The sequence below is a fragment of the Zootoca vivipara genome, chromosome 10 (genome assembly GCF_963506605.1).
Source record: "Zootoca vivipara chromosome 10, rZooViv1.1, whole genome shotgun sequence".
Taxonomy (NCBI): domain Eukaryota; kingdom Metazoa; phylum Chordata; class Lepidosauria; order Squamata; family Lacertidae; genus Zootoca; species Zootoca vivipara.
Genome location: NC_083285.1, coordinates 45,017,222 through 45,028,407, shown reverse-complemented (window position 1 = coordinate 45,028,407; position 11,186 = coordinate 45,017,222). Strand labels below are relative to the sequence as shown.

The 11,186-nt window shown below is 47.9% G+C and overlaps 1 protein-coding gene across 1 annotated transcript; it reads right to left on the bottom strand.

Annotated features, from left to right (window-relative positions):
* Positions 1–1,732: 1,732 nt before the first annotated feature.
* Positions 1,733–10,811, bottom strand: C1QTNF6 (C1q and TNF related 6). The gene is made up of 3 exons (XM_035128396.2): positions 10,794–10,811; positions 7,387–7,636; positions 1,733–5,792 (listed from the first exon to the last, which is right to left on the bottom strand). Exons 2-3 carry the CDS (start codon positions 7,628–7,630, stop codon positions 5,245–5,247), a joined length of 792 nt encoding a protein of 263 aa, XP_034984287.2. The 5' UTR covers positions 7,631–7,636; positions 10,794–10,811; the 3' UTR covers positions 1,733–5,244.
* Positions 10,812–11,186: the final 375 nt, after the last annotated feature.

Sequence of the window (11,186 nt, the reverse complement as noted above, 5' to 3'; positions counted from 1 at the left end):
AGAGATACTGAAGTCTAGAAGCTAAATGCCTTATTACCGATAAGAATCAAAATGTGCTGTGTGTGGTGAAGGTGGCAGTTATAGAGTATTTAGCAGTGTGGCATTTGTTGTGGCTGTGTGATGTGAGATGTTATCCTTTCTAAGCCGAGACCATGTGGAGTTGGAAGCTATGCCAAACATCTGATTAGTTTCTGAGATTCAAGAAGAACCCTGCTGGATCAGGCCCATGGTCCATTGAGTCCAGCGTCCTGCTCTCAAAATGGCCAACCAGATGCCTGTGGGAAACCCACAAGCAGGATTCGAGCACAAGACCACTCTCTCCCCCTGCGGTTCTCAGCAACTGGCATTCAGAAGCATTGCTGTGTTCAAGTATGCAGGCAAAGCATAGCCATCATGGATCTGTCTTTCAAAGCCATCTTGGTTGGTGGTCCATCACGTCCCCTGCAGGAGCAAGTTCCATAATTTAAGATTGTGCTTTCTTAAGAAAAGCTATGTTAAAGCTATGGTTTTCCCAGTAGTGATGTATGGAAGTGAGAGCTGGACCATAAAGAAGGCTGATCGCCGAAGAATTGATGCTTTTGAATTACGGTGCTGGAGGAGACTCTTGAGAGTCCCATGGACTGCAAGAAGATCAAACCTATCCATTCTGAAGGAAACCAGCCCTGAGTGCTCACTGGAAGGACAGATCCTGAAGCTGAGGCTCCAATACTTTGGCCACATCATGAGAAGAGAAGACTCCCTGGAAAAGACCCTGATGTTGGGAAAGATGGAGGGCACAAGGAGAAGGGGGCGACAGAGGACGAGATGGCTGGACAGTGTTCTCGAAGCTACAAACATGACTTTGACCAAACTGCAGGAGGCAGTGGAAGACAGGGGTGCCTGGCGTGCTCTGGTCCATGGGGTCACGAAGAGTCGGACACGACTAAATGACTAAACAACAACAAGATTCTTAAGATTAAGAAGTACTTTCTGAATCTTCCAACCTTCCACTTCATTGGTTGTTCAAAGGTTCTAGGGCTAGGAGGGAGAAAAACTTGTCTTGATCCACATTCTCCATGCCATGAATAATTTGATAGAACTTCTGTCATGTCACCTCTTATCCGCCTTTTCTCCAAAATAAACAGTCCCAGACGTTTTGAAACATACAGTTGTCTATGCATGGTTACCCAGAAGATAATCCCAATGAGCTGAATGGGGCTACTCCTAAATTAGCTTCCATGTTATCCTGCACTTCCTCCAAGGAGCAGCTTTCTAGCTGCACAACATCTGTAAGGCATGTAAGACTGAAAGGCAGTATCTTGCCAAAAGTCAACTGTTGAGCTCATGTTCCTGTTGAGCAACAGAGCTTGAGGTTTCCCATGTTCATAAGAACACAGGAAGCAGAGTCAGAGCATTGCTCCATGGACTCAGCTCACAAGGGTTTCAGGTAAAGGCTATTCCCTGCCCCACCTGGAGATGTTGAGGCTTGAACCCGGGACATCCTGTGTAGGAAGCAGATACTCTACTTCTGAGCTACAGTTCCAGTCCTCCAGCCATACCTCTATACCGGGTCTCCCCTCTTTTTAGAAATGCCTCTTTTGCAAAGAAACAAAATGTTCAATTCTTAAGCAGCTAAAATCTTGACAGATCCTGCAGAGCAGAAGTAGAAAGGATGTAGAGTGGCTCTTGCACAACACAGTGTCATAGCTGCTCCACAGAGAAACAGGGTGGGAACGAAAGGAGAAAAATCATCTCAAAGTGCAATAAAGAAGTTTTAATATTTAGGAAAATATATACACACACGAAAAATCTGGTGGGTGATTTGGGTTCTCTATAAAGCACCATAAATTCCACAGTCCACTATGTCTGCAATATCTCTCTCATTAAGCACCAATTATTCTCCAGGATCCTGGTTTAGCACCAAAGGAGCTTCTTTAAAAGTCAGAAGTCTTTTTTGCACCAAAAAGCAAGCAGTAAACACTGACACACCACACACTTTGCCTTATTGACTTTAAACGCAGAGCTTCTCGGTAGGAACATTTGAGAGCTCTGCTGACATTGGAATGGAGGCAGAGGCTCGAGGAATTCAGAGCTCAGGTCTGGAAGCGATTCTGTGCTAGAAATTCCTGCTGTTCCCTAGAGAGACACAGGGACGCCACGCATTGCAAATATACAACAGCTGGTTTCTCCATTTATGCCTTGCAGAGAAGAGGAATTTGGTTCCTTGTCCAATCAGTCCCGGACTTCCCCATCTAAAGAAAGCCCCCTTTCCAGACTCTTTCTCATAACCTTGCTCTGCAGGGCTCTCCATGGGGATCAAAGCAAAAATGTCTGCCCCCACATAGCCCTTTGCCCCCTAAGAGACCTGTCAACTTGGAAGGAGAGCTCTGCTTTCCTATCTGCTGTCTGCACACTTGGCTACATGGCAGTGGAAGAGGCAGCGAGTACGCTTGGCAGGGCATGTGCAGATTCACAGCTTGTGCATAAAAAGTCACGGCTAAACATTGCTCACAGCCATGTGCCAACTACATAGCCCTTTAGAAACTTCAGAGTGCTTTGCGCAAAGTACCTCTGCAATTAGGGCTGCGCGATAGATCATTATATTGTCCAAAACTGGATTGAAACGGATATCGTGATATCGGTTTCATAATTTTTGACCTGGCGATATATCGCGAATCATGATGTGTTTGTGTGTGCTATGTGAAATTCACAATGTGGGAAAAACCGTGAAGCCAGCCAGTGCCTCTACATAGCTCCAACCTTGTTTCAGACATCGTGTTTAGTTGGTGATATATCATGTTTTGAAAACCAGATATTGTCCAGCCCTATCTGCAATCCTGGCAAAATTCCTGTAAGGCTGATCAGCAATATCATCCCTATATAACAGGAGGAGCAGGGTTCTGGATGAGCGAAAGTAGCTTGCCAGTGGGTGGGAAAGGGTTTTTGCTTTTGCTACCTTCTAAACTGGCTGCAGCTTGCAGGATAGGCGTAAGACAGGGAACCGTGGGGGGCTACCACCTACCGTGCCCGCATGGTAGTACAAGGTGAAAAGAGAAATCATCTGCTACTCCTTCTTCTGATGATGAACATTAAAGCTGCCTTCTCTCGAGTCAGATTGTTGGTCCATCTAGTCCAGGACTGACTAGTCCAGGACAGCAGCTTCCCAAGGATTCAGACAAGGTGTCTCCAGCTCTGCTACTTAAGTTACTTTTAGGTAGACATGGGGAACTGAACCTGGGGCTTTTTACTACTGCGCTATGGTCTCCTTCCTATGATGGGCAGCTACCCGTTCCCTGCTTTATCCCAGACTACTTCCTGATGAATTGCCTGCAGGAATAGCAGCTAATCAGTGCTGTGACACTGCCTGCCATATGACTTTCATTTTTAAAAAAGCAACTCAGGATGTGCTATATATTATTAATAGTGAATTTGTTTGGATCATGATGTATAGGAAAGAGCAGCCTCAATACTCAAAAAGGTGTTAGCTACAGAGAGTCGGGGGTGAGGGGTGGGGTACCCAAAGTTTGCACAGGTGTGCATTTTTTAAAGGAAAAAAAGGGCTGGGCATGCTCAATGGACACAGAATACTGACTAACTGATGGAAGGGGGAGGAATGGAAAATCAGGAAATAAGGGCATGGAATGGAGTATCTTCAAAGTGGGTAGGCAGTGGTGAACGGTGCCACTTGGCTGCCCGGGGTGTCGCTCTGCAGCGTGCATGCATCCTGACATCACGATGCATGTGCCAGGACGGACTGCACATGTCTGCACATGCGCAGTCCGTCTGGGTTGGCGCTGCTGCTCTGCTCGGCCGGCGCGCTCTGAAGCAGAGCGCGCTACGGAGCGGTTTGCCGCCGCCTGGCAACCTGCTCTGTAATGTGCTCTGCTTCTTCCTGCTCGGGCAGAGGAGGCCAGGGGCCCGGGGCACTGCCCCCGTGCTGCCCCCGCCAGAGTGGAGCTAGGGGCGGCCCGCCCCCTTCGCCCCTCCCTTGCTACGCACTGTGGGTAGGGCTGGCTAGTTGGAATCTTGAACAAAAGCACTCTACAGTGTAGTAGAGGCAATGATGCTTTAAAGCACTCATGACTGTGCACATGCACATCACTGCAACCTGGAAATGGCTGGAAAAGGGGGTGGGGATAATGGAGTGGGCTTTGCCAAAATGATCATTGCCTGTACATAAGTGCAAGTCTCACTTATGAGAACCAGAAAAAATATTCCCTCTAGAAGCTTTCTTTCCTTTGATGTTTGCCCCAGCCTGAGCTGGCCTGTTTCTTCAACACTTAAGGCATTATCAAGGTTAAACCAGTCTAGGCCCATGTTCCCCATATGTGCAAATGGCCCTGCATGGCAATGGCAAACAGAGGTTTACAAAAAGGTAGTTGCACCATTCCTTTCTTTCAACTTCCCTGTATCTTTTGCACACCTATTTTAAACATGACTGTTCAGCTGACAAGTTCTAAAATCACAGGCTACAATCCAGTTCACAGTCGTGTAAGCCCCATTGATCTCATGCACAATTTGTGGGCTGGATTCTGACCTTTGTGTGCACAGCCTACTGAAGAGATCTAACTTTCAGCCTACAGAGCTACAAAACCTGTTCAGAGACGAGCATGGCATGCACCCAATGGGTGGGATTCAGAGTCAAGCTATGGCAATTGCTCCATCAGAGAAAGCATTTCTGCTTGCCATGCAGAATTGCCTCCCCTCTCTGCATGAGCCATTTTGGGGGTTCTCCTGACCCTCCCATCCAGATTTCGGGAGAAGAGGGAGGAAGGTCCCATTGCACCAGGGGAACTCATTGCGCAAAAATAGTGACTGCCGGGGTGTGTTTAGTGAAGATGTCACTCACTTGAGACTGCTCAATTCAGCTGTGTCCTTCATGTACAACAAGAGCACTTAGAGCATGCTGGTAAGGAAGCACCACTTTCCAAGTCCATGCACCAATATTCTAATGAGGGAAATGTCTGGGGTAGAAGGTGTGAAGATTTCAGATAACCTAGAAACCCCAGCTCTAACCTCACGAGCTCGTCTGAAAACAAGCAGACTTATGAATCAGTCAGCAAAACATTTCCCTTGAATGCAATGATCCCTTTTGATTCCAAAGACTGCTTTCTTTCATCTTAATACTCTAGTGAAATGGTCTTCTTGAATGGCCCCGCATTCTTCGGATGCTTCCAGTCCTTCTGTGTATGATTTGCAGCAGCTTACAGGCAGTGTGAACAGTCATGCTTAGGAGGGCAGCGGAGGTGCTCGAGAGGCAAGCAGCTACTCAAGGCTGGGCTTGATCAGGTAGCCGCTGAAGGTGATGTAGATGTCCACGTTGTCACTGTAGATGGCGTTGTCGCGCTCTCGCTTGTAGAGGCGCACCCAGACCTCATCGTTCTCCCGCAGCTCCAGCATCAGGCTTTGGCTCTGCATGATGCTGCGGTCGCTGGGCTGGGCGTAGAGGATGACCTCTTCCTGGTCGTTCCGCATGACGTGCATGTAGGTCTCCTTGAAGTTCCAGGTGTGGACGTTCAGGCTGAAGAAGTACAGGCCAGCCACGTAGCAGTAGAACTTGCCCTTGAACATGTCAAAGTGGCTGTAGAGGTTCACGAAGACCGTGTCGAAGATCAAGGCCTGGTAGCCTTCACTGCTGTGGAGCGCCTTCTTGCGGCCAACCGAGAAGGCTGCGTACTGGTGCTTGCAAGGATCTCCAGGGGCACCCATCTGCCCCTTGCTGCCCTTTGGGCCCTGGGCTCCCCGTTCACCCGGGGGCCCCTCTTTGCCCCATTTCCCAGGAATCCCAGGTTCTCCTTGATCTCCTTTATCTCCTGTAGGGAGAGAGAGAGAAAAAAAAAGAGAAAGGAGGGTTGTGGCAAAGGCTTAGGACACCCATGGTTTGGTGGGTGGGCTTGGAACCCTCCCTTACAATATGTTTCCATGCATTTTGCAGCATCCTTGGCACTCATCGTGATAAAAGGATGACACAGCTGCCAGCGAAGGAGGAGGGCTGTGGGGAAGGATCTGTGACGGAAGGCAGGGCAAAAGCAGCAGCTCTGTCCCACATGTAGGGACAGCTGGAGAAGAAGCGTCTTTGGAAGCCCTCAGAGATAGGAAGCTGCAGCCAAGTAAAACATATGCTACCACTAGGCCGACTTTCCTCAATTAGTTGCACGCTGGCAACCTCTGCCTGCTTTGCATTGGGCCTGAAGAGGATAACTTTTGGTCTTGGCCCTGAACTGATTCCAGGCTTTTCTAACCAAATGGAGCCATTCCTTTGACTTTTATGGTTCTGCTACAGACAGATGAGCAACTTACCCAGCACTGAGGAATGTTACTTATGGGCAACTTTAGTTACAAACAAACTTGTAGATCACACACACACACACACACACACTCATACACAATCATATTGTACATATTCAGGGGAATGTGAATTGAGTGGTTAATATGTGTAACGGCTGACCGTTGTGCACATTCATTGGGTCTCATGCAGAATGTTCATATAGGGTCGGATTCATTTGAGTTGCTGCACTTAGGAAAGCCAGTGCAGTGAATCCCACTAGCTGCCTCCACCAACATTTTCTCCCTCCATACCGTCCCCAGTTCTGCATTGGATGGTCAGGAGACACACACCCTGAACACTGTGCAGGGGTGGAGGAGATTGTTTTATCTGGCAATCTGAAAAGCTTGGGCTGATGGAACATGGCCTTAGTGTGACATTGAATTCTACCCATAATCCTTTCATGAAGAGGAAATTGTGCACTTTTCATGGTCAATATGCCTAATTGCCAACAGATGTTGGGAAATGTGCATATCTTGATTGAATTTTGTACATTCTCTGGCCAGTATGCACAATCCCTAACAAACCTAATTGATTGACCCGGAAATGCGCACAATTTCCGCTTCATGGAATGATTATGTGCTCTCCATGAGGCCTGGTAAATGTGCACAATGGCCAGTTGCTTTGCACATTAACCACTCAACTTACATTTCTATATATGTTATATACAGTGGTACCTCTACTTACGAATTTAATGCGTTCCGAACACACATTTGTAAGTCGAAAAAATTTGTAAGTTGAATCCCATAGGAATGCATTGGGAGAAAAAATTCGTAAGTCGAAGCAACCCTATCTAAAAATTCGTAAGTAGAAAAAATCCTATCTAAACCGCATCCAAGATGGCGGACGGAGCTCCCTTCGTAAGTAGAAACATTCGTAAGTAGAGTTATTCGTAAGTAGAGGTACCACTGTACACACAAGCATATATATAGTAACAACACTTCACACGGAAGTGTTGTTACTATAGGCAAAATTCAAGTACATCCCCTGGCCCATTGGGAAGCTTAAAATATGATTTTAGGCACTGAGGTGATGCTGGGAGGAAAGAATGAAGGGAGAGGAGTAGCTGAATATGCACTTACCCTTCAGAATGGTAATGTTGATATATGGACGCACCTCTGGAATAGTATAGGGCAAGGTGGGGGGACTGTTTCTGCCAGGACTGGCCTCGGAGGAGCCAGGTGTGTCCAGGGAATCACAGCAACGTTTGCAACTGCTTGAGGTGATGGTGACGTCTTGGGGGCCAGATGCATCAGCGGGAGCCCCAAATACAAATAGTGGGAGTACAAGGATGACCAAAGGTACTTGCATGCGGATGGTTTCCATAGTGACCTGGCAGAGAAGAGAAGGAAACACAAAGGGAACTGAAATCGAGAGGATGTGAAAGTGCAGGGTGTTTCTGGGCCTCGATTCTCTGTGACTAAAAACACCTCAGAAAAAAGGAGAAGGTAAGGCAGGCAAGCAAAAAGAAAGAAGAGCGAGAACGAATCCTCTTCAGAGAGGTGCTATATCAGTCCTTTCAGGTCTCAAAAACATGGCTGACTGCCTCTAGTCACGAGGGAACATTCTTGATATTTTGGGGGGGGTTGAGCAGTGGCGGAGCTTTATGCTCTGGCACTGGGGGGGGGAGCAAGCGGGGGTGGGGTGTGCCACGTGTCCTGGGGGTGTGGCGCCCAGCGCAGTGGGGTATATAATCACGATGGCACCCCACTGGAATCGTGCTCCCCCCACACTCCTCTTCCTCCGCCAGTGGGTTTGAGGAGATGGGTTGGATAAATTCTTATAACAGGGGTCAGCAAACTTTTTCAACAGGGGGCTGGTCCACTGTCCTTTAGACCTTGTGGGGGGCTGGACTATATTTTTGGGGGGGGAAAGATGATGAAAGAGCACCACGAGGTCCAGTGGCTGCTAACCTATGTCTTGCGAGCGGCAGGGGCTGGCGGCAGGACAATGAGCGGCACATGAAAGGGCTCCAGGGAGGGGCTGCTTAAAATGGTGGCCACTCGAGTGCTGCTGCTGCTGGCACCAACAAAGCCCAGCCCCCTTCCTCCTCTAGGCAGGGCGGGGAGAAGCCAGGAGGAGGGAGGGAGGAGGCGCTGCCGTGTGAGTGAGAGGGAGGGAGAGGGAAAGAACATGCACACTGGCGATTGGCACGGTGATTCCCGGACCGTCCGCAGGCCAGATCCAGAAGGCAATTTGGCCTGATCCAGCACCGTGGGCCTTAGTTTGCCAACCCATGTCTTACAGTGTAGGGGTGGTATTCAACTAAGTTTTTACTTAGAGTAGACTAATTTAAGAGTCTGTTTATTTCAGTCTACTCTAAATAAAGACTTCGTTGAGTACCACCCTCCCACTGTAAGAGTTTTTACAACCCAATCTCTCAAGCCCCCTTAAAATACCAAATGAGTTATTCTCTTATGGTTAGAGGTTGTCAGTCATGTTTTTGAAACCTGAAAGCATTGATATAGCACCTCCGTGAATACGATTCTCTCTCTTCTTTCTAGGTATTTCCTGTTTGCACAGATGGTAAATTACTCTACAGCAAGTAACACGATTGTTCCTTCTGCCCTCAGAGATGATGAATAGCTCCTGTGGGCCATAATCTTCTGCATACTTCCTCAATAGACCTTTTCTTTTGAGTAGACCTGCACAGGATCACTCCATTGGTTGTACAGAACATGTAGCAGAGGTGATACATCTCCAGACCAGGAGCTTCAAAGAAACAACTTGAAAATCAGCAATTCCTTTACTGGCCAAGGGAAAGCTTGATAAGGGCTGAACAGGATGTGATGTGGAAGATCTGTGACTGGATTTCTCAGAGTCCTTTATCTTCAGTTAAAAGCACCCATGGGAATGGGATTTGGATCGGGGTTGCAGCAGTGGAAGAGGAGGAGATTAACTTTCCCTGCTGTGCAGTGTCTCTAATTTACTGCTGCCACCAGGCACTGCTATTAACCACAGGGACCTGTGTTGTTCCTGTATCTTCCTTTTGCTTTTTTGTTTGCTTGCATCTTTATTTAAGATGGGGAAATGGTGTGGATTGTGGGTGGGAAGGGCAGTCCCTCTTCGCCACCCTGCAATCCAGATCCCCCCTCCCCCAGCAGTTGCTTTTAACCAAACAAGAAGACATAGGTATTATCAACAGACCTTCCACATTACATCTAGTCTTGTTCCTATAATTTACCATTTAGAAAGGTACCATAAGCTGGAAAACAATAATACGTGTTAATACACATCTTACTTATATAATAACTTCCTTAAGTTACCCCTTTTCACCACCTTTCTTAAGCACCCTGCCATGACTACAGACATCACAGTAATTACATGGGGATATTTCCCTCCAGGATGTCTTAACTGAGATAAGTGTTATTTATAGTGATCTTGAAAGATCCCTCCCATTCAGGGAGAATTTTGGATGAACACAGCTCATCCGGTCGGGAAGGCAGAGTTTAGATTGTTAACTGATCTTTCTTCCTTGCCAGAAAGTTTCCTGTTCTAAAAATGAACTCTCAGTAGTATTAGAAATGTTAAAAGTCTGGTGTGTGTGTGTTTAAATCTTATGAACATAGTAGCATAGGAAGCTGACTTATACCACCTATACTTAGGTGGGGCAGTTTGTCTGCAGTGCCCACCCTATCCGAACATCTGAAAGGATGCTTTAATTTTAGTCTGCACATGTGTGCAATTGAGAACTCCAAATAATAGCCTGCCTCAGTTTTGTGATCTGCAAAATGGGAAGAAAAGCTGGAGCAAAACAAACAAACAAACACCCAGAACGAGAACCAAACACCCTCATTCAAAGGGAAGTTTTGTTGCTTGACAGGGCAATTTGCACATTTTTTTTTTTAAAAAAAATACTATTTCTGCTAGGGATGGGGAAGGAGAGAAGAGCTCTGTTTCCGCTCTAGCAAACCGTGCCTTTGAAGAGTTTGGGAAAGCTGCCTAAAAGACAGCTGACTTCTGCCCTCTGGTGAAGCAGCACCCCTTGCATTTGAAGAAGAAGAAGAAGAAGAAGAAGAAGAAGAAGAAGAAGAAGAAGAAGAAGAAGAAGAAGAAGAAGAAGAAGAAGAAGAAGAAGAAGAAGAAGAAGAAGAAGAAGAAGAAGAAGAAGAAGAAGAAGAAGAAGAAGAAGAAGAAGAAGAAGAAGAAGAAGAAATCTGTGTGTTCTTTTGACCCTTTGGAAGTTTGCACAGCGGCTGCGGAACTTCAAGGGAAGCAGGAATATGCAAGCCTTGCAGAAGAGGCGGAGGGGCTGGCACGGCTGGAGCGCGAGGGGAAGGCAAAGGCTGCTGCCGCCGAGGCATGTGCGTTTGATTAGGGGCGCCCGGGCTGGAGTTTTGCAAGCTAAGCATACACACGCGCGCGCGCGCAAAGGTGACACGGAGGAAGGAACGGGCCGGGGGCTGCAAAGGGGCGGAAGGCCAAGGAGTTCTTCATCTGCCTGGATCCATCCCCGGGACACCTAGCCCGTGACCACCAGCAGGCTCACCCTGGAAGAGTGGCGCGCCACCGCCGCCTCCGCCGCCTTTCAAGATCCCTGAAAGTTTCCGCTCCTCTGCTTTGCCGGTCAGTCCCCTCTGCACACTGGATCCCCTCTGCTAGCCAAGCCAGCCCGGAGTCCCATGTCTTTAATAGCTTGTTGTTGGCAGAGGCAACTCAAACCGCCGGCACAGCCCGCCTGCGAGGCTCCCGTCCCGTCCCCTTTCTCCCCTCCGCTTTTGGGCTCTACGGCTCCAGCGGGTGTTAGGTTTCTGCCGCGTTAACTCTTTCCTCTGCAAAAAAAAAAAAAAAAGAGCAGATCCTGCCTCCTTTCAAGCTCCGTGCCTGCTCATCCCGGCCCCTTTGCTGGGCCCTGTGAGAGCCAGAGAAAGGGTGGAGGGAG

What these genes read in the sequence shown, in the direction of transcription:
- C1QTNF6 (XM_035128396.2), bottom strand. Translation starts at nt 7,630, where the DNA reads ATGGAAACCATCCGCATGCAAGTACCTTTGGTCATCCTTGTACTCCCA. An exon ending in CAACATTACCATTCTGAAGG is followed by an intron (nt 5,793 to 7,386) that starts GTAAGTGCATAT and finishes CTCTCCCTACAG; the next exon opens with GAGATAAAGGAGATCAAGGA.